The sequence below is a fragment of the Stegodyphus dumicola genome, chromosome X1 (assembly GCF_044657685.1).
Source record: "Stegodyphus dumicola isolate Sdum_Otavi_A_Nest chromosome X1, ASM4465768v1".
In the NCBI taxonomy this organism is placed as follows: Eukaryota; Metazoa; Arthropoda; class Arachnida; order Araneae; family Eresidae; genus Stegodyphus; species Stegodyphus dumicola.
In genome coordinates, this window is record NC_140780.1 from 63246296 (window position 1) to 63269947 (window position 23652).

The window sequence follows — 23652 nt, forward strand, 5'->3', positions numbered from 1 at the left end:
GAAATCGATCAAAATTATACAGAAAACATTTATCGAATTTCTTAAGACCTGAAACGCATTTTAATATTTACATTTCGAATATTTATCCTTGAATAAAATTTGCCAATCGTACATTTTCTTTTAAAAGACTATCGAGAGGTATCTTATTTCTGTGTACAAATAACCCTTTTTTTTCATTTCTTATCTTTTAAAGGAAACTCCTTACTGTTCCATAAATAACAAGCATTATAATTAGCCTTTAATTTCAGAGATGTCCAGAACAATATTACATTTTAAAGCTTTTATAAAATTATTTCAGTAAGTATTTATTGTAAAAATTACAACGTAAACATTTTTTTCTGTTGGCGAAGGTTAAATAAAAGGGCTCAGAAACCTGAAATTAAATACTTTATTTATTACATGTGATACAATGACATCATGATTATACCCCTAATATAGGCAGTCATCCTGAGCTAGTGTAGGAAATGGTCCATGCAGTGGCTGGTGACAAGTGTTACCTCTGAAACAAAAAGCATATTTATATGAAACAAAATGTAACGTATGTATATATTATTATAGTTATTAAATACATTTGAGTACTTCCATAATAGGCTAGGTTATTTAATTATCACCAACCATTAAAGGCTGTCTGCCTAACAGGACGAATGCCTTCATGAAAGCTTTCTAAGGGATACTGACTCGTTACATATGGAAAAGGGAAGAAAATCTGCTTGCATCCAACCCGTTCACTTGTGTTTGACCCCGGGGTCGAACTGCTAGGATTAACCGATCGGCCGGTGGTGAGGCAAGTTCGTACCAGAAACAAATATAAAATACTAATATAAAGACATCAATGGCATCGCTTAAAAAGTAATTATTAAATTGTAAACTGCATAATAAAACTTAATTTTTTAAGTTGGTACAAAAATTGCTTATTAATAATTAATAAACTGGCAAATTAATGAAAGGAATAAGAATAAATAAATTCTCATTTAGTCCCAGACTGTTGTTGTAACTGAGCAAAAGTTAATCAGTTATTCTTAGACTTTCAAAATTTTTATTTTAAATTTAGGCTAAAATTCATTGTTCCTAATACATATACAGAGCTGTGGTTAGGAATTTTTTCCACGTATGAAAAAGAGGCAAATACGCTACCCTACCTAGAAACAAATTAATTATATGTCAATGCTTTTATATTAAACAAAGTCAGCTACAGTACTAAATTATAAGTAATTTTTATAATATTTGCAATCATAACTTCATGTATTTAGAATATTAATACGCGTAGGACTTTAAATTTTTAAATGAAAACATTAAAAAGTACCTTTTTGTTAAATAGAAAATAACACAGAACTAATTAGATTAACAGTCAAGCTATTTTTGTAAAATAATTTTTCTTGCTTCTAAAGAAATAAGATCGACAATATTTTTTCCCCAAAATCTTCTTCATTATTTAATTCATATTCTGTAGAGAAAATAGTGATATCTGAAAGTTTTTTTTGGGGGGGGGCGAGGAAGGGACAAAAGTCTTTTTTGCATATTATTATTTTAGCTTTTCCTAACAATAGTAATTGGCAAAGTTAAAAAAATTTTTAATGTAATATCTGAGTTCAGACATGACTGAAACATGTCTTGAAAAATCTTTAAAAGATCTGGTTTATTGAGATTACGGCATAGCCTCAAAGGCTATCTGCTTAAGTGGATGGATGCTTCGTGGATGACTTTCTAAGGAAACTGGCTCATATGCACGTTACACATGAGGAAAACCATGAAAGCACCCATGCGGCCAGCCCGTTCGTGGGATTCGAACCTTGGACCGAGCTACTACGGTTCAGCGACCTTACCGCTCTGCCGCTGGTCGACCTTTAAAATATATGATTTTACTTTAGATACCAACAATACTGAAATTTTGCGTCATCTTTAAAACTTTATCTTTTTGAGGAAGTATCTGGAGAATTTATATCATTTGAATATTTAAATGTTAAGTTAGGAACTAGTCCTTTTTAAAATACCTAAGTATCCCTTCCCTTAGGCTGACAGTACTCATGTGTTTTACCAGACTCAATCTAACCTAACCTACTTTTAAAATACCTAAATACAATTATATTAATTTTTCACCAGTCAGAAACGGGAAATCGGTAGCTATCATACTCTCCTTTTAGTTGTGAGATTAAAATATGTGTAACGTTTTACATTTCGGCTATGAAAATATATTTTTCTAAAAAATTAGTTCTTTTATCAACTGATTTTGACATTCTACTTTCTTAACATCTCTTTTTGACTTCTTATTATATTCATTTGACATATTCATCTTTATAGCTAAATTTTCCCATTTCTCAAGACAATTTCTGTTTTTTTTGTAAAGAAAGAACAACTCATCCGTTATATTTAGCCCAAAGGACGTTAGCCCAGAAGGGCTATTAATTTCGTTTTGACATTTTGCGTTGAAAACCTTAAATGTCGATTCATTTTTGAAACTGTGGCCATCAAATATTACAGCCCTGTATTATACTTAAAGAACATAAATAATGAAGATTCTGCATAAATGTATGTATGTTTCTCACATTGTGATAAAACGATGGTACCTAGAGCCATCAAATTCTGAATAACGTACGTTTCCACCCGAATATGGGCATCTGGAAGCCCAAATTTGGAATTTGTTTTATTATCTATTTCGCATTTTGTAAAACTTTAACAAATTTTTGATTAACAAACTCAACGATTTCAAACGAGCAATGAGAACACTGTGCAGGCCTCCCCCCAAAGAAAACATTTTTATTTCCAGCACGCGAGACTGTGTATCGAAAATTCTAAAGATATGTTTATTTTAAAATTATTTTGCGATATTGCTGTTGAATTGAATTTTATGGTTTAACTGCGAAGAACATGATATTTAATAAAGGTATCCCACAAAACGTTAAAAAATACGCCCCTTTGTGCGTGATATAAAATCTGAAAGCTTTCAGATTTTTTTGTTGTTGTTGGTGGTGTTGTTTGTTTAATTTAGTATGACGTGCGAGGGCTATTTCTCTAAGGGTAAGGATGACTTTGTGTGGCTTTATATATATATTTAAAATCTTTAAAAGTAAGTCTTTATTTATCTTTTCTTCTTTTTGCAGTATGAAGACAGATAAAAAATTTTAAACTGATTTGGCCAAAGAAGTTATTACATTCAACCTATTTAATAATTTGGTCGATACCTTGTTAAAACCTTGTTTAAACTTTGTAAGTTATCTTTATGTTAATTGAGCAGTTATTATGATTTTGGTCTTTACTATAGCTTCTCTTTTCCGTTTTCTTCACCAGAATGCAAATTACCTTTGAGTGTATTTGAAGTGATGGTTTTGAATCTTAGCGAGAGAACTTATGGCAGTCTCATCTGTGTATTAGAATATTATGAATAAAACTCTGCTTCAAACTGATATTTCCGGCCTTACCATTTCTCGCTAGCCGATGCTTTAAATTTGCTAGCCCGCAATACTTTGAACCAGCTTATTTCTTATTCTATTGAATGCGTATTCTTCTTATTCTATTGATTGCTTAATTTAAATAACAAGTGCTGGTTTTATCTGAAGTTTAATTTAAATAACCACAGTTGGTAGTCGTGCCTTTATTTTCAATTTAGACAAAAATAAAAAAAGGTTATTTTAAACCTTCTTCAATACTTTGTGTTTAAGACATAGGGATAACTCGCTATCTTGTCTAATAGTTTCTACAGGAGTTTATTTCTAGCTATAACTTCATATAAATACGTATAAAGCAAATTACTTGAACGTTACACAAAATATGTAACAATAATTTTTTGCCCCATTTTAAATATTAGATCATTAATAATTAATTAAATATCTGATTTGGTTGATTAATTTATTAAAAGCCCGCGAAGTACTCGAGAATACAGAGCCCTTTTTCATTGATTTAAATTTCGAATTTTAAAACTGCGTTTCTCGATACGTTTCAAAATTGAAAGCTAATTATAATTTACTTTTTAAATGTATATCTAAAATTTTGCGACTAACTTAGAGCCCCTTCAAGCCATTTACCTGAGGCGAATGCCTGACTTGCCTCAGCTTTTTCCTGTCTGTATAACTAATGTATTCAAAAATATTGTCGAAAGTCTTATAATTGCCGATCCAAACATTTTGCCTATTTCTCTGGAACATATTAAATAATTTAATGGAATAATAGCAGGACTTAGATAATTCTGATAGTTTTAAGTGGTTGTTCAGTTGATTTCTTTTGAATTTTCATTCACTAAGTTACAAACTCATTTAATGCTTCCTAATTTCTTCAGTAAGAAGGAAACCGTAACCAAATGAGTTTTAGCTCTAAAAAGGCTTGTTGCAATGTACTGTAGCTTCTGTAGAGAAATTATGATTTTGTGTAAAGTAAGTTTTATGATTCTCAAATATATTCATGAATATTTTTTACGAACTTTGCTATGTGTTTTGATCGTGATTCTGATTTGCAGCAATTGTATGATATATACTGAGTTAAAAAAAAAAAAAAAAAAAAAAAAAAAAAAACTGAATTCAAATAATTGTTTATAAGCTACAAAATATGAGTCAGGCAAGTATCAGCTACAAGTGAAATACAACAGTCCGGACGTTATCAATACTGCCTTCCACATGGTAGTCTCGACTATAAGCATAAATATGGAAACGCGATTTGGACCGATGTTTCATTACTTACGCTGAGTTCTGACAGAAAAATCGATTGGAAGTATAATGCTTTCTTGTCGTTTTGCCATCCCTTCTAACTTTATACTATTACACGGTAAAGGTACAATATTTTTCATGGTTTTATTATCTTTTAGACTTAAAACGTCACGACCTCTGACTTTTAATTGGCAATTTTATATTTAAGAGAGAGAGAAAAAGTGTATCATTGATGTTTAAGACAGCGTACGGTATATCTTACTATTACTCTATGTAATAAAGGTAATGTCGGACCAATTAAATTTTACCATGCTATAAATTAAATTTTACCTTGCTTATGTATACAGGAATATCACTTTACGTGTAGTATTATTACGCACTGTTTTACGCAATCGCACTAGACCTTCAACTCTAGTGCCCGCGGTCATGATTGCATAAAGGTACCCAGAATACTCACGGAGTTATCTCCGACAACTGTGGAGATCTCTATCTAGTAACAGGATCCAATAATTTTCAGAAAGGTCTACTTATTCATCGCTTATGTCGTAGTTTCAAGACCTTTGAGTTTAAATGAAATCTGGTTTGCTCATATGATTAACATGATGATTAGCTATAGAAAATGATCATGTGATGAGCTATAGAAAAATAATAGAAATTAACTGAAAATCCTTTAAATATTCGCCTTTGAAATATTTGTCAAAGACTCCACCTAAATAACAAAAATTAATGTGGAAAACAATTGTTCGAATATCCTCAAATGATTTTCCTATTTTCAATATAAAATAAATTATTTGATACAGAATTATTTAATTAGAAAATATCCAAGGTAGAAAACTAAATTTCTCGAACGAGAAGAAATCTCTAGGAAAAAAAAATCAGTTTCAAGTATATGAGTTAAAATGATACTAATATCATTAAAGTTTAGTAAAAACGACGATTTTTGAGATGATAAGAAAACGTAACGAATTAATTCTCATTAATTCTTGTTTTGAATCTGGCTGTTCTTTATTTCTCCTTCTGAGAACAATACTGCGCAAAATATAACGTGCGTTTAGTACGAATGCAGTTGGCGCTTCGAAATAAAATAGCGAGAAGAGTAAGAACCGCCCGTTGATTGAGTTTCTGAAGTTTTGGCCCTGCGTTTGCCTTTTAATGAATTTGGCGAACAGCCAAACGGTTTGAAGGGGGAGTGAGTGAATGTAAACTTTATTAGCTGTAACGCCAATCTTCTGAAAAAAGTTAAGTTATTAATGTCTTTGAGAAATTCTGACCTGACATGCTGAAACACAGTTTCTGCTACTGTTATATTTTTGTATTAAGTATCTGCAAGTGGCAGCGGAGCGAAGTCTTTCAGCTGTAATTCAGTTCAGTACATACACTGATCGTAGGGGCCAATAAGTATTTTATATTTCATATTAGTTCTATTTGCTTTTGTCTTTACTTTCATAATCAATACTTGAGTGAGCAATAGCGTGCAGTCTACTAGCTTGCTAAAGTAATGGATATTTTTCATATTTATTGTTTACAGATTCGCGGATTTTAATGCTTTTAAAAATATACTCCCATACAAAACCGAACGTTACAAAGTGAACTTAAAAAAATTACATAAACCAAAAACTCTACATCCAGACCAGGGATTTCCAACGGGGTCTTGTACAGACTTCGTGGGGTCGATGAAATTTTAAGAGGGATCAGTGATATTTAAGGGGATCGACAGAACCGTAATGTACTCTCTCAACTGATCGGTATAATGAAGATTCCGTTGATTAAAAATTATTCATCAATAAAACTGATAATTAATTATTTATTGATATAAAGCTATATCATTACAAAGTCAAGTATTAGTTAAAACATATGGGTGCTCTAAACTTTGGAATAGAAAAGTATCCGAAAGAAATATAAAATAAAAAGTTGTTACCTTTTTTTTTAACCGACTTTATTGGCTTTCCCCTTCTTCTTACCTATTAGACCTACCTTCTCACCTTCTTCCCTGCCTTCTTACTAAGTTACTAATTTATTACGGAAAACAAGAAACAAGTTGAATATCCGAAGTGGTTTAAGAATTAAGTTAAACAATTTTATGCCAAGTATTAAAAAAATTGCATCAATACATTAAGCGCGGCCATCACAGTGATTCAGATCAAACTCTTATGCAGTTAGAATCTGTGATTTTTTTTTTTTTTTTTTTTTTTCTGAAAACTTGTTTATATTTGCAAAATTTAAAATAATAATACCCAAAATGCTGAAACATTAATCAAATAAACCATTTTAAAAAAAATTCGAAATAAAGTCGAATTGTTAAAGTTTGTGATTAATTATTTATATTATGATTGTGTAGTATGCTGCAGATTATTTTTATGGATTATTTATAATTTAAATTGATTATTTTTAATTTAAACAATAAGTCTTACTTTTGATGTTTCGATAAAAGAAATCTTTTATTTATTCTGAATTCTATACCTATAATTAAAAGAAATATGTATTAAATCAAAGACTACTGAATAATAATTTTTAAAGCCTTGGAATTAATACTTCTAAAAAACCTTTCTTGTAAATAAGCTTCTTAACCAAGTCTCAAAGATTGGATATCGATTAACTTTTTTCTAACTAATGCGTGAGCAGAAGAAAGAGGAAAATGGGAATTGGGAAAATTAAAGATATACGTTAAAAGAGAAAAAAAAACTTGCTAATAAAGCCATCTGACTGTTATTGTTGTTTTTTGGGTTAAAAGAGGGTTTCTGATAATACTTTAAAATGCTTCCTCTCTTGGCTTAATAAATGTCACTGATTCAGGACGATTCATTTGATAATACTCAGCATCTGTGCACTGACTCTCAATGACTAACCTTTCTCAGAACTCCTGAGACGGTTTTAGGACAAAGATATGAATAGCTGGCTGTTTCACCATCTTTCCATCATTGTTCTATTATCTCAAGTGCAGGTTTTTAACTAATTCAGCATTGTTACAGGTAGTGTTTTCAACAAATTGAACAAAGTGTGGGTTAGGCCTTAAATTACCTTAAACTGCAGCATTTCCAAAGCATCTTGTAAGGTAAAATAAATGTCTACCTTTCGCCTTCCTCCTTATCTCTACAGAGATTGCATTTCAGACAAAATTCTCATTCAGAAAGCAGTTACTTATTCGTAATGCACTCTACCAGACCGCCTTTTAATTCAGTAAAATGGATATGTTTAATTCTGTTTGCGAATTTGCATACCCCCAAAAAATACAGCTTATACTTTTTTCTTTTACTTTATTTATTTAATTCTTTTACTGAACTGATTTACATGATTTTTGCTTCGAGTCTCATTTATTAAAAGAAAATAAAAAAAGAGGTGCTGGAATAATCTGTAAATGGACGACACAGCTGTAAACAGCAGGAAGTTCTGAGCACTTTCTTAAAAACAAAAATATTTTCCTGTGATTTGATTTCAAACTGCACTTCGTTTACATTTTTAGAATTTCGATAACACTAGTATTTTTACGCTAGTAACTCTCCGCGCAATTTGAAACTTTAAACATGATTCTTTCCATTTGGAAAAAAAAATTCAAAAGGCAAATATTTTGTGCAGTTTTAGGTAATTGAACAAAAATTAAATTCCTATCTATATCTAAAACTGCAAATTTGTGAAAAAATTAAGATTACTAAATTAAGAACTTTTTCCTTATTTCGCTAAACCATTTTTGAAGGATAAATGCCAGTTACCTTCGACTGATAAGTTGTACACATAAAAATTCACAAAACAGTCGTAACATAGAAAGATTTTATTTATTGAACAGCTTAATAAAACTAAACAATTAAAATCGTGTGTATAAATCAAAACTATAGCCTTTATTATATACAGTTCAGTACAAAATTAGGCATAAATTGACTGAACTTCTCGCTCTCTTTAATGTAGATAATTAGTAATTACCGATGCCATAACACAAGAGCTAAAGCAAAAGCTTTATATTAAACTGAAATGGAGAGTATATGAAACAATCATAGAAAAGAAAGGAATGTCTTAATTCATCTCGCCATATATTACGTGAGAATACGCCCGTGCTCATAATCTTAAGGTCTGCCCACTCCTCTGGCTGATGCCTAAGACTTAAATGCGATAGTATGCATGATAACATATTCTGTCACAATGTTTCTAGCTAGAGTAATTCGTAGGAAAGTAAAACATTCTGCTAAATTGCCTTACGTCTTGGTGTTCTTTGGATACTAAAAGCATATTTTTTCAGATGAATAATATTTTTGTTTTTAACAGTTATGCCAGTTCTTCATTAAAACAGAGGCTTCTTCAAACGTTTTTCGAGGAAAAAATCCAAACAAAAAGCGTGTGGCTTTAATGCAAAAAATAAGTGGCATTTCGTAAAACGGGGATACTCATATTCTTTGGTATATTTATTGCATTGGAAGTCTCTGAGGAAGTTATTTCTTCATCTTACAGATAATTTAGGATACAAATAAATAAAAATACATTTAATTAAAAGAGAAAGAGTATGAATAAAAATGAACAACTACAGCGAAACACCATTAACTGATTTATGCTATCTTTTTTTTCTTTCATTATAAACTCGTTTTCAAAGAAAAAATATCATTGAAACTGATAGACAACGAAATTGGGAAAACGGGTCTAAGAATGTTCCCTGCTGTTTTTGTTTATCTTTGTCCAAATGATAAAGGTTACACAAATAAACAGAACCTTCAGCATTATCAGGATAACCTGGTGATTTCATTTACCGATGCAAAGATCCTCGGCACACAAAAGCAAAACAAAACTGACACATCCACGTGTTAAAGAAAGATATTTCTGTGCTGTTTTAATAATTAGATTAATAAATTTTCTATGAAACAGGAAAATAGCCTAAAATATTAAGTCGTTTAAATATATGTAATTAATTAAATACAAGTAAATACATGTACATACGTACATATACACATACATTTAAATACATGTATCTAATTCAGCGAATACCTAAATATTGACTTGGAGCACTGAAGGTTATATTTAAACCTGCTTTTTATTAATTTAGTCAGGTGATTTATAGAGGTATGGACAGTACCAGTGTCTTTCCTCATCTTATAGCATGCGATAACATTTTAAATTCAAAAACAGAGAGTGAGAAGCTGTATTGAGCAATGTGATAAACAGTTTGATGAGTATGCATTTGGTATGCGTGTATCTTATTATTCAATTCCTAAAAGTGCAGTTTCTATTTTCAGTTCTCAAAAGGCATTTGAAACATTTCCTTTTTCAGTTAATGTCATAGATGCTTCATTTCACAAAATCTCTCTCAAAATTTCCATCTATTGAGTTTATCTCAAAGTCTATCTAAAATCACCAAATATTTCCATCTATCTCAAAAGTTTCATCTAAGATCTATATCTTAAATAATCTAGATAAATATTTACAAATGCGGTAGGGAGTTTATTAATAAAAACCACCTCGCACCTCAGAAATCATTTGGGAGAGATAACTGTGTACAGAATTTTCTAAGAGAAACTGGTTTAAACTACGAAAAATACTAGTAGCTCCTCTGTTCATTCCGTTATCGAAAGCGACGACAAAAATTACCTATTTTTTTTAACATAGGTAATTTAAGAATTTAATTAATTCATGAAAAGGATTTAATAATATTCGACAAATTATGATGCACAGATTTACAAAAAGGATCCCGTTCATTATAATTAGTTCTTTTTAAATTAAATAAGGTGACATGAGATTAAATACCAACAATTTTTTCCGTAAATACATCACCCTAATCATTTCATTGGAGATACATAGTAGAGACATTAGGATTTTTTGGAAGCAAGAAGGATGAAATATATGCAACGCATTCTCCTGGAATTAAACCACGGACCTCTGGATGCGCGCCCAGCGTGCAGACCACCACATCACGAAGGCATACCAAAAAGTCGGGAGAAATACCTTATATATACTCCCCCTTTTAAAGGGCGACTGAGGTTTTTAGGGAACACAGTCGCCAAATCCTGGGTGGGGAGAATCATCATTCACCACCCTTTTAGTTCGGGCGCCATTGTAGAGACATTAGGTAATTTGTTGGAAGCAGGCAAGATGAAAAATTAGCAGCGCTTTAACCAGGAATCGAACCGCGGACCTCTGCAATACGTGCCCAGCGTGCAGTGCCAAGAAGGTGGGAGAAATACCTTATAACATAAACGCTGTTTATAATTAGAAATTTTGGTGATGATACATTTCATATTTTGGCTGATTGCTCAAGTGCGACAGAAGTGCTTCATGAAGATGATATGTGCAGATACGTCAAAAGCTGATAAGCTATTAGACAAAGCACACAACTGTATAATAGCCCAGATATGTGTAGCTTTAATTGTGATTCTTTAACACAGAACGCGATGTCAAGTACTGGATGCAAAACTCTTTCCGTTCGGCATAGTGGTTAGTTGAAACTATTACTACTTATTGATGCAATTTTAATGAGCTTCGATCTGAATCCCCATTAAGATCTGAATATCTGCAACCTTTGCATTTAAGTGACGCTGAGCCGTTTAAGGGCTACGTGTCCGAAAATCCGCTTTTGTTAGTTGGCAGCAGCTAAAGAGGAGTAAGACAGCCACGGATGATATACTACTCTGCGGTTCTCTATGGTAAATCTGGAATGACGTGTTACACTAAATCATATTATCATCACAGTCACCCGCAAGTCTACGGCTAAGGACACCTCCATTTACATCCGTCTTTGATGCTTCATGAGAGTATCCAAAAATAAACACAGAATAAGTGAGATAAAGATCAAATAAAGTAATTATGTTAGATGTCTAAACTGAACTTAAAACGTAGCACATTTCAAAATTCATGTGTACATGGAGAGAGAGAGAGAGAAAGCATGAAAATCATACCAATAAAATTTCGCAAAGTAATTGAAAAAAATAAAGTGTACCTGAAATTATCTCTGAATATATACGTAGAATTTAAATAAATTAATTATCAAAATAGTAAAATTTAGTCAATTAAAAATTGGTTCTTAAATTCTTCATATCTAATTCATTCTTCCTTTCTTCTAATTTTATATAGTCTTGTAAAAGTAACAATAGATAAAAGACTATCTTTCTTCCCTTACTTATTTGAATGTAAGCTATTTTTTATGAAATTATATGCTTTACAAGTAAATAAAGTATTTTATGCCAAATTTAAATATCGTAATCGCAAATAGTACCCTGTAAAAATCATTCTGTTCCTTTTCTTGATAACAGAGTTTAAAACTCAGAGTAAATGTGTAAAAGACTTGCGTCCATATTTAAGACATAGCCATCATAAATATTCATGCATTTCTGGTCCCAGCAGTTGTCATAATCAGTCCACGCTAACTGCCATATCGGCTGGCTAGGCTGATTCAAATTGGTCGCGCGGTGAATGCTTTGAAAAGTGGGTGAGAGTAATTATATTAAATTTGATTGATGAATTATCATAGGAGGAAAAGCAAATTGTATATTTCTCAGGCAGAAAGCTTTTTTTACCATATTGAAATATTAAAATGTTTCTTATAATGCGATTATTGTCCACCAACAGGTCATTATATTGATTGAGGAATTACATTAAGCTGATAGCAGATCGGTCCAGATGACTTTATGGGTTGTTACACCAGAATAAAACGTTATATCAAGTGTTATACTAATACGAATTAATTCAATATACAGGGTGGTCAAAAAATAACTTGGCCAATTAACGGCGACCATTGGAATCAAAGAAAATAAGGAATTTATTGCAGGATAAGTCAGAATATCATACGCGTAACGCATATCATGGGTGCATTTTACGTAACCGTGTCTTGAAATTTTCTCTAGTAGACACACCAAAATTTTGCAGTCTTACGAGACTCTACATGGCAGAAAACAGCTTAAACCATTGAAACGTTTAATAAGGACGAAAGAAAACTCAAATAACGATCTTTCAGAAACAGGAAGCAAGCTAGGCTACATCTTCAATAGAGCACCTGTACTAGGTTCGTGGATGAGATGGTAATATTGTACTGGGTTGAAAGAAGCTACAGAAGTAACAGAATTTTTAGAATATATAATGTGTACAAAGTGCAGCAAAATTTGTAGGAATAAAATTTGCATAAAAACAAAAATTAAACTGATCATCAATGTGTACGGGAATAAGTGTCATAAAAGTTTTAGTCCTGAAAATATTTTAAATGAGCAAAATATAAAAGCAATAATAAAAAATTTGATGTGGTCAGCACATGACCTTGCGCTAATTCCGTGTCTTAACTCGGAATTGGCGGAATAACCAGTTCCGAATTAAGTAAACTATCACTTTAAGCACTAGCTTTAAGTAAACTATCACTTCTGGGTGATAATTTGTACGTAAAATCTAATGTATTTATAAACGTTATTGTTGAATATTAATTATAAACACCATTAACCTTTTATTATTCTATTCTTCCGTAGAACGGACAATCACAACTATTTATATTCATGTACATATAAGTACATATAAGCATAAGCATTTGGTGATAGCATCGTTTTGTTTGAAAAATAATTCTACACGAAAGTGAAACGAACGCAAAATTTAGGATTGGAGCTAATATACTTAATTGCTTCATAATGACAGCTAGTCTTCATAATGAGCTCATTCTTCTCACATTTAACACAATTACAAGAGATTACAATTAATGCTTTTAAATGCAATACTTTGTTCTCGATCACATACCTATTTTAAATATCAGATTTGAAAAGTTTTGAATTACCCATAATATATATGTATATTTTTAAGAAAGTCTGTTCTCAGCTTCAAGTAAAATATCGCTCCTGACTTTAACCCTATTAAGCATATCTGAAACACCATTGGTAGGGCATTTTATCTCGCCATGCCCCTTACCTCGCCTGTCCCCGGACGCTTAATGGCAAACCGCACACTGAGTTGATCAATGCTAAACGAATTTCTCTTATTGCGCATGCCCAAAAGACAATTTGGCGCAATTTTAAAAGAAGATAAATACGGTATATGATTTATATTGTGTTATCTTGTACGTAAACAGTTCGAGGTTTTAAAACGTGTCAGGTTGTAATCTGCATCATTACTTGGAGTGTAAATGTCGATTGTAAACTACCCAAATTTTCTTTTAAAAAGGATTACAAAACAGGAAACATTACAAGATATTAGCTGATTATACTTCTGAGGAATAAAAACAATTGATTATTTACCATACGTTCCATTCATGTATACTTTAACAAATTAAGGATTAAATCTAGTTTAAATTACTGAATTAAAGGTCAAATAAATTATTGTAAGTAAATGAAATAGAGTGTTGCAATTGTAAACAGTCGATAAGAACTATATGACGAACAGGCTTGTGTAGGGTTGCTTATGCTTTGTCGCCAGTATTTTCTCCCACGCCAGAGGTGCACCATTGAGCATGCGCAATAAGCGAAATTCGTTAACATTGATCAGTTCAATGTGCGGTTTGCCATTAAGCGTCCCCGGACTTGAAAACTGCCTTGCTGCAATAGTGGGATCGGCTGCCCCACGGACTCCTCAGCTGCCTCTAGTCCAGTATACCGTCATTTCCTGTCTGGCTGTGAGAGGGTACCGTACCCCGTACTGGATTCATATTGATTTCGATATTACAACGTGGATTTTGGACATTCCTGCACTATGAGTTTCCCTGATCCCTGTACTTGTGTTTAATAAATATTTTTACTCATTCTAAAAAATAAAATATAAAAGGTTTGAGTACCATATGACAAAATTTGGCCGAGATATTTAAATTTTAGTGCGGTTTTCATTGATTTTGCGCGTCAGGAAATTAAACTTATCACGCTTCTCGAACGATCGGTTAAAATAAAAATTAGGATAATTCCAGATACATTTTTTTTCCAATTTTATATTATTCAGTGATATCCTTTTGTGATTTATTCCTTAAAGTTTAATTTTGTTCCCTATGGTACACCGACTTTTTCCAAATGCTAAAATTAAGTCAATAATATTGACATCTAGTTTTATTACTTCGGGAAGATAATCCAATAATAACACAAAAAGGAGGTGAATCAATATTTTCACTTTTTTATTTAGGTAATTTATGTTATTAGTTGGCTATATGCCAGTAGTTGAAGCCTGCTGTTGTATTCTAGAACACAAATTCTGTAAGATTTATATGCGTATATAAAGGTCCGTGTATGAATAAGGTCTTATTCATGAAAAAAGTTCTAATGACTAAAACGTTTCACGCGAGTCTGAATATCAATTCTCATCACTTAATCTTTTAATGTCAGAAAATTTTTACTAAGCTCGCATTTTATTATTAGCTACTTACATAGTTATATATTTCGCTGTTTAATTTGTGCTTGTAACAAGAATCTTCTGAAAGCATGGTCTGAAACTTATCTCTTAAATATCTCTGTAAAGGCTATCTCATGAGATTGTGCTTCTTTTTCTAGAATGAGTATAAACGTTTATTAACTATAACTAATGGACTAACAAGGAATTGCCTACACGGAAACTGAGAAAGCTGAGTCTCTCGCCGATCATTACGCTTCTCAATTCTGTCCTAACAACATATCCCACCCACCAACAGAACACCTGGTCACCTGGTCACTAGTAACCCAATACCTTACAAAGCCACCCACAAACTACACTCTTCTTGTCAAACCGTCGGAAGTCTACGGCTACATCCAAAAACTCAAGATCAACAAGAGCCCAGGATTGGATAAGATTTCCAACAAAATGATAAAAAAATATGGGCATCCTCATGCTGCTGAAGCTAGTAGCAATTATCAACGCTATGCTCAGACTGAGGCACTTTCCTAATCCCTGCTGTGGTTACGCCAATACTCAAACCTGAAAAGCCTTCTTCCGAACCATCATCATACAGGCCCATCTGTTTACTCTCCTCTCTGAGTAAAGTAGCTGAATACGTGATTCTACAAAGAATTCTGGAATTCACAGACCACCACAAGATCATTATCCTAGAGCAGTATGGGTTATCAACTGTACAGGGTTACAGAGATGATCTCCTCAGGATTCCAGGAGCGAGAAGTTACTGGTGCCATATTTCTAGATGTAGCCAAAGCCTTCGACCGTGTCTGGCTTGAGAGCCTCACATACATCCATCACACATTCCTATCTTAAGGAAAGACACTTTATCGTTCGTGTGAACAACTGACTTTCTACACCACGGGTCATCAAGGCTGGCGTTCCACAAGGAAGTCTCTTGGGGCCCGTTTATTATAATATCTGCATGAACGATATACCACAAACACCACACACCACCCTAGCTACGGCAATTCTCTCAAAAAATGCACCTCTCGGCTCAGTCATTCAATCACTACAAACCCACGCCCACGCATTTGAGTCTTGGCTTACTGCCGGAAAAGTGAAGATAAATGTGGGAAAATCAGAGACAGTCCTTTTCCACAAGAGAAGAAGTAGGGACGAAAATACCTGCGTCCAGATCTACAATACTCCTATCCAGTGGGCTAGGCAGACCCAATACCTAGGTGTCATTTTAGACAGGTCGCTCTCGTGGTCCCCACACATAACACAGATGGTTGCCAAGTTCCGTGTCCGTAAACGAACACTTACCCCTCTAATTGACCGGAACTCTGTTCTATCTACTGATAATAAATTACTCATTTACACGACCCTTTTGCATCCCATTCTAACTTATGCCTACCCTGTTTGGGGATACGCGTGCAAAACCAACCTAATGAAACTTCAAGTTCTACAAAATATTGTACTCAGGCAAGCGGTGAATTGTCGATGGTTCATTCGAAACTCGGCAGTTCATCGCGAGCTGGATATTCCTGAACTAAATTGTTATATGGCAAAACTTACCGAGAAATTTTTTAATAAGATTCCAGATGTGTGTAACAGCGTCATTCCTGTGCTCTCTTATAATTATGAATCCGATGCTAATCGGCATTTCGGCTAGGCATCGGCTAGGCGTTTCTTTAATACTCTGCCATAATAATTGCATGTGCACGTTCATTACTTGCGCACTTACCTTCGCCTCAGGCCTGCTGCCGCAGGTGTTTTCGTTCGGACTCTCTCATGTGGTACACCGCATATATTGAATTTCTCCCGTTGGAATTTTAGTGTGTTATTTTCCGATTCCAAGTGCTCGTACAACTCAAGGAATCGAAAATCGACTACCATTATGCCGGGTTAGCGATCATACGCGGGCACCCTTTTCTGCGAACGTCTTCGAGTTTGCCTGAGCCGACCATAGATAAGTTGAATTTCGTAATTTTTTCAAAATTAATTATTTAAATTTAAAAATTCCCAAAACATAAATGCTTGTATTTTTTAAATATTTTTTGTAACTGGAGGTAAATGCCTACAACTAACAGTTGTGAAAATAAAGGCCATATGAGAACTCTTATGGATACGGTATATACGTATGTACAGGATGCTCGGAAAATAACTAGCAAAAATGCAAACCAGATAGAAGGAACCTAAAAAAAAAAGAGATTTTTAATGGAATGTGTGTGCCTAAGTGAAGCGTTGAGGTGCTAAGCTTGTTGAGCGGAAGATAAAAACGTTCTGCTGACATGAATTGTCATTTCATGTCCACATTTCGAGTGGCATACATCGTTACCACAGCGGAGCTAATCGACATGCCTTTTATCTGTAAGGCTGCAAGTGGAAGCGGAGCAGCTGCTCAAAGAAGATACACGGGAATGGTTCAAAATTGTGCCTCTTTTAAGTAGCTGTTCTGCTTTAATTGCAATCCCCTAGATAAAATTGCCCGTCGGCGAGCTTCTTGTTCATGCATACTACTCGAAATCTGTGCGGGGATAATTTAGACCACCTGAAAGTTTTTATCAACCGCACAACAGCCTTCTGTACCACCTCAAAGCGTCGTTTTGGTAAACAGATTCCATTACAAAATCTGCTTGTTTTGGTCTCCTCTATTGGCCCTTACATTTTTCTAGATATTTTCCGAGCTTCCTATACTAAGGAAAAGTCCTTTATGTTTCTTGAGGCGGCTTTTTTGTGAGGGCAATGCCTTTTGTCACTTATTTATGAAGGCAGTTGAGGATATTTTTATATAAAATCGCTGAGGTCAATGAAAAGAAATTATTATTGCAAATACGAACACCATGTAATTATATGCTACATGCAAAAGGAATTCCTTGCAAGAAATGTAAGCATCATGGAACTATCTGAAACAACTGTAAAACTACAACCCATAAAATACTGAATCAAACAAACATGTGAACAACTATATTCCATATGATTTAATATTATGCAACAAATTTGTAACTATCATAAATCACTTGTATCACCATGTTGAAGTAATATTCATGTACCACCATGCATAACGTTAACTTTTGATAGATTTAAATGTATATACGAAGCACTCGGGACATGCGGTCGAGCCCCTAATGTACTGCCGGCAGTGGTAGGCCCCGCGGTGTAGCGTGAGGCGGTCTGTTCCAAGCTAAGCTATTAGGGAATGTTAATAGGAAGGGACAACACTTGGATCACCTGTTGGTAAATATCTGGTGTCCCCGCTACCTTTACCTATAATTATACCTATCAAGAAACTCTGTAATTGACGAGTTTCTTGAAAACAGAAATGTGTAGCTTATTTTTTATATAATTTTGTGGATAACTTTTTTTTTGTTGTTGTTAAGACTAAATTAGGAATGACAACAACAACAATATTAACAATAATATAGGAAGAAAATCTTGCAAGATCTTCCACAAGTACAAATAACAATATTCAGCATATTTTTGAGTTAAATACATTTTTTTGAAATATATCATCCAAAAGTAAAGGTATGATTTACGCAGAAATCAAATCATTTCATAAGTAATTTGTGAAAATGAAACTTTTATATTTTCTGAAAAGATGTCGTATGGAACTACTGTAAAATATAGAGGTATTGCCTTTTTTCAAATCCAAGTTGGAAATTCAACATACATATCCGGTTTTTGATGCATGAAGAAATTTTTGATCATTTATGTAAACATTAAATACTTTTAAATATTAAAAATACTTAAAAATATTATTATTTATATTAATTTAAAAGTAAATATTTTTAAATATTAAAAATATTTAATAAAACTAAAACTAGGTCAATAATTAACGGCTCTCACTTTTCTAAGAAACACAGTGAAAATGACATACTACTCGTATAGTTTCTAGTGAGGACACCTAATTTTTTTTAAATTAAGATTTTTTTTCCTTGAACTTACTTTATTCTCTTTTTATTTTTTAGGAATTATTTCATATCATCATAATAAAATTTAAGGTAATTTATGTTTACTCTAGGAAGCGCTTTCATTTCCAAGGAAACGTACTTCTAAAAACTTGCGGGAATCTCTGGAAATGGTGTCCCGGGTTCTTGGGAAACAATCGGTGGTAGGAACGCTATAAAATTAATCTTTGTTGTACAGAAAAGCTTTCCAATAATAATTCGGCGTTAAAATTCTTTTTTTTTTTTTTTTTTGAATTCAAAGTTATTACTAATATTAAATAGTTCTAAAGGTTTACTAAAGTTTAGAGGCCTTTAACGATATATTTGTCAGTTTTTCATCGAAGAGATCTAGTAATTTCCTTTTCATAAAATAAAGCACAATGCTTTGAAGTAAATCAATGCTATGATGAAACGTTGGCACTTTGAATCGAAGTAATGAAAAAAATAAAAAATGAGCAAAAATTTTTAGCATCTGTCTTAAAGAATATCTAAAAATGTAAAAATAAGAAGCGACAATTCGATGAAATAAAAAAAATTAGAAAGTTGTGCTGTTTAGAAAGATTTTCTCTGTACAGAGAAATTAAGAAACATAAAATATAGATGCATTAATTTGTTAAATTATACAGAAAATTCATTGCTGTTATGAGCTATAACATCTTAAAGTAATTCGGCATTTAAAAAGTAGCTTTGCTTTTATTGCTTAGTTAAAAGTATTCAAGTGCAATGAAGTGAATCCCAGAATTTCTGCATCGCTGTAATGTAAAAATTACTCAGAAATACCTCCTGTTAAGGATTTTAGAAATATTTGAGTCTATTTAGAATACTTTATGAAATTACTCACTCATCCGCGGTTATGATTATTAAGTATTATGCTTTGTAAGCAAGTATTGAAATATTTTAAGCGGTACGTTAGGTCATGCATGAGTATGGCTTTTACTGATAGAGAAATTATTGCTATCTCGGTGATTACCTGTACTCCTAATATCATATCATGTTTAAATGACATATCAGCTGTTATCATATCAATGGAATGAATAATTTTCATTCTAAGGTCACCCGGCGAAACTTTTGTCATTTATTTTAGCCTACTTTGTTTTTGCGAGAAAAATAACAATCAGCGATATCGCTTAGAGTAAAGAATTAATGAAGTACGATAAGGAAGAAACATGTCCTTTCATAAATAAATAACTCTCTAAGCTTGAACAATATTTATTATCGAGAATGTCACAAATAAGAAGGGCATTCATCCAAAGAACATGAGAAAGGAAGGTAAACGGTACTTAGTAATTTAATTGGTAGTTTAATCAATGTCACTGGTAAATCAAAAGATCTCAGTTCGATCCCAGTTAAGCAAATTCTTTGTAAAATGCAGAAAGCAGGGAGACATTAAATTATACCCATACAGAAGCTATATACTAATTGCTAATTGCAAATTTAATTGGGTTTCTCATTCAATTTCAGTAATGGTGGTTCAGTTTAACTTTCCTGTAGTATTATCACTTCATAACGGGGGTGCATCTGGAAGTCTATCAATGATCGATTCGATAAGATCATGCAGCACTAATAGTTTATCTCAGGCTCTGCTGCGGACAACTGAACGAGTTGACTACATGGAGCTTTCGCGATTTCCCATTAGTAACGCAAATATTAATATTTTCCTTTCTAAAGTCCTACACTAAGATATTCCTCTATAAATAATCCGCAGATGTTTTGTCATGACTAACTCAACCCATCTCTCGTTCATTAAAAGTAAATTTGCATACCAAGCATACCAAGTGTTCAACTGAGATTATTCATAAAATTTCTGTTCATGCGTTCTTAAAAGATATTGTCGCTAGCTTACATGCTAAGAAAATTTCATTCAGAAAAGATGTTTTATCGGAAACGGGATGCTGGGAAAACTCTCATTTCTCTAAAGTTTTATCTACACACCGTCGAAGAATAAGAATTAAAAAAAAATCAACATGGTTTGATTTAACTTTTTCTCAGGATATTCAAAAACTGTACGAGTGATAAATTCTCTTATCTGTTTAAAAGTTGCACAAAAAGTACTTTTCGGTATTTAAATTGCTTAGTTGGAAAAATACGGCATTCAGTGTCAGTTCTTCTGAGAGGCGACTTAATAGTTGAGCTCAGGTAAACAGCTTTAAGTAAATGTGCTTTATTAACATAGAAATATTTACATTGACATATTCCATCATACGTTTTGAGTGGAAGATAAATTCATCGAATACATAAAATGGTATCCAATTACTTGCAAGCAAATAATCAGCTCGCGTTTTCAACGAAAGGTTCTATGCAGCACTGGAAGGGATTATTTTCATTTTCCGGCGCATATCCTCTGCAGTTTGAAGAATTTTCGTTTGTAAGGCTTTTACTCAAATATATTATTCATATACAGGCGAAAATGAATTACATAGCTTATTCATCAACGAAGTACCATTGTTGCACGAACTGGGAATTGTGGATTGAAGTCATAATCGAGAATTAGTTCATTTTAGAATTACCGGATGTAATAATAAAAATTAACTTCAAAAGAGATATGTTGTGTAATAGCAGTTTAAAAAGAGGTACAAAATAATCTCTGCAAAAAGAAGGACAAAGAGAAATATTTTCCTAGTGGTGAGATATTGACGTTAGAAATATCTTTAGCAAAGCCTTTCAAAAACTTTTAAAACTTCATGTTACATTACATTACACTAGTAAAAATATCACCCACCCCCACTTTGGCAAATATTGCCAGAGCCTCCAACATATACCGCATTTACACGTGTATTTTCCTCCTTCGGATATGTTCTACCTAGCATTTTAGTTCAAGCTTCTAAAATGTTTTTCAATATTCACGTACATTTTCCTTTCCTCAAAGCGATCAGAAAGTGAGTTCCCCAACATTTTAAAATGGGTTTCTTTCGCGTTGTAATTGTTTTCATCTTCCTAATTGATTTGTTCATGGAATTTGAATGGGCTGTGACTGATGAAGCAGTTACAGTGAATAACTCCAAGAAAACGGGGATATCTAATGATCTTGATGGTTGTGATCCTTGCGTATAGGAAGACTGACCGAATGGTGAAGGAGACAATGATTTTTAAGACGTTGACAACGATTTTTAAGCTGCTTCGGACAACACAGACAGCATTTCCAGTAGCGCTGAATGATTATAACCTAGGGAGTAGCAATGAACAGCAATAAAAGTTGGCAAAAGATACAGAGAAATAAAAATGAAGATATTTTGTTAGAAGATATTGTAATATTAATATTGCTGTGTATTCTTTTTGGAATATAGATTTCTTTTAAATGAATAGTATTGTGATTGTTATTGCCTGTTTATCAGTGAATACTCTTCATTTTTTAAGTTCTTATTATAACAGCGTCCTTCGGAAATTAAATTACACGTTAAGTTTCCCTTCTTCATTTTCGTATGATACAATTAATAAGAAAGGGGAGAAATACGCTAGTAAATATGATGTCTTTCCCATGGCCTAGCACATTGCCAGCTTTCAGGGCACATTCAGCCATTCAGTAAACCATAAGCTATTAATTCGTATTACAGATTTGATCAATCGATACGTTTTTAAAAATAAATGAGGAAATTAAAATCAGTAATACAATATTTAATAAATCAAATCTTTATTTTATGCTCTTAATAAAGTATCTATCTAACTGGTATGAATTAAAATACGTTTAATTTACAATGTACCCAAGCCCACCAGCGGCCGAGCGGTAAAGTCGCTGAACACTGGTAGTTCGGTCCGAGGTTCGAATCCCGTGAACGGGCTGGCTGCATGGGCGTTTTCGTGGTTTTCCCCATGTGTAACGTGTATACGAGCCAGTTTCCCTTAGAAAGTCCTCCACGAAGGCATCCCTCCTCTTAGGCAGATAGCCCTCGAGGCTTTGCCATACTCACACACACACACACACAATGTACCCAACTGATAGTTTTATACACATTCGAAACCTATTGTATTTAAGAGATATTTCTAACGCCATGTTATATGTACCTGAAGTAGAAGCATTTGATTTCTTTCATTGATAATAATTATAACTAATTAAATGCCGAATTTTTAATCCTACAAACAACAGTGAGTTTTAAACGTTACGATTTAAGAAAAAGGTTTGAAATATGGTGTCTTTAGTTAATCCAAATTAAACTTCAGTTCAAAACTTAAAATATATAAAATATAAATTATACGTGCATGCAACAGAAGTTCTGTTTAAAGCCAAAAGTCACAGATTTGACTTCCATTTCAAATTGGGACTGTTTGAGTTATAGATATTCGCTAAAAATTTCTTTGATACTTTACCATATTAAATAATCCCTGCTAAATTAAGCAGATAGAAATATACTTACAAGTTTCAACCCAGGTAAGCTTTTTTATGACACTGGCCTTCGTTTACAACTATTTGTCTAATATCCAAATACTGTGGTGCAGCCCCATGTGGCACTTCATATGTAAGGGACATCTGAAAGATTTGCATGATAAATTTCATTGAAAGTCAAATGTGCTTTAGCACAGTTTACATCAATAATTTTCATAAAATAATGGTACATTTATTCAGAAAAATTACATACAATCAAAATTCAGTTTAAATGCTTGAAATATTAGATTACGAAAACATTTATAGCATATGCAAAATAATTTCGTCTAGAGATCTTCAGAAAATTCATCAGTAACAGTTATTTGATATAGAAAATTAAACTGTGATAACAAACAAAGTGTGGTTAACTTTGGATTCTTCTTTACATTATAAACAGATAAATTAACGTTTCTAAGAACAAAGGAAATTGAAATAATACATGAAACTAGAAACTTCATTAAACCCGTATGAAGTATAACAT

At 32.8% G+C, this 23652-nt stretch overlaps 1 protein-coding gene across 2 annotated transcripts in view; it reads right to left on the reverse strand.

Annotated features, from left to right (window-relative positions):
* Positions 1 to 370: 370 nt before the first annotated feature.
* Positions 371 to 23652, reverse strand: part of LOC118205107 (cysteine-rich venom protein AnHyalC-like) — a 188318-nt gene continuing 165036 nt past the window's right edge. For both annotated transcript variants that reach the window (XM_085807273.1, XM_035377404.2), the window contains exons 9-10: positions 23164 to 23276; positions 371 to 499 (exon numbers count right to left, since the gene is read on the reverse strand). In XM_085807273.1, the coding sequence (XP_085663399.1) occupies positions 23169 to 23276 (108 nt within the window). In that variant the 3' untranslated portion in view covers positions 371 to 499; positions 23164 to 23168. The remainder of the gene's footprint in view (positions 500 to 23163; positions 23277 to 23652) is intronic.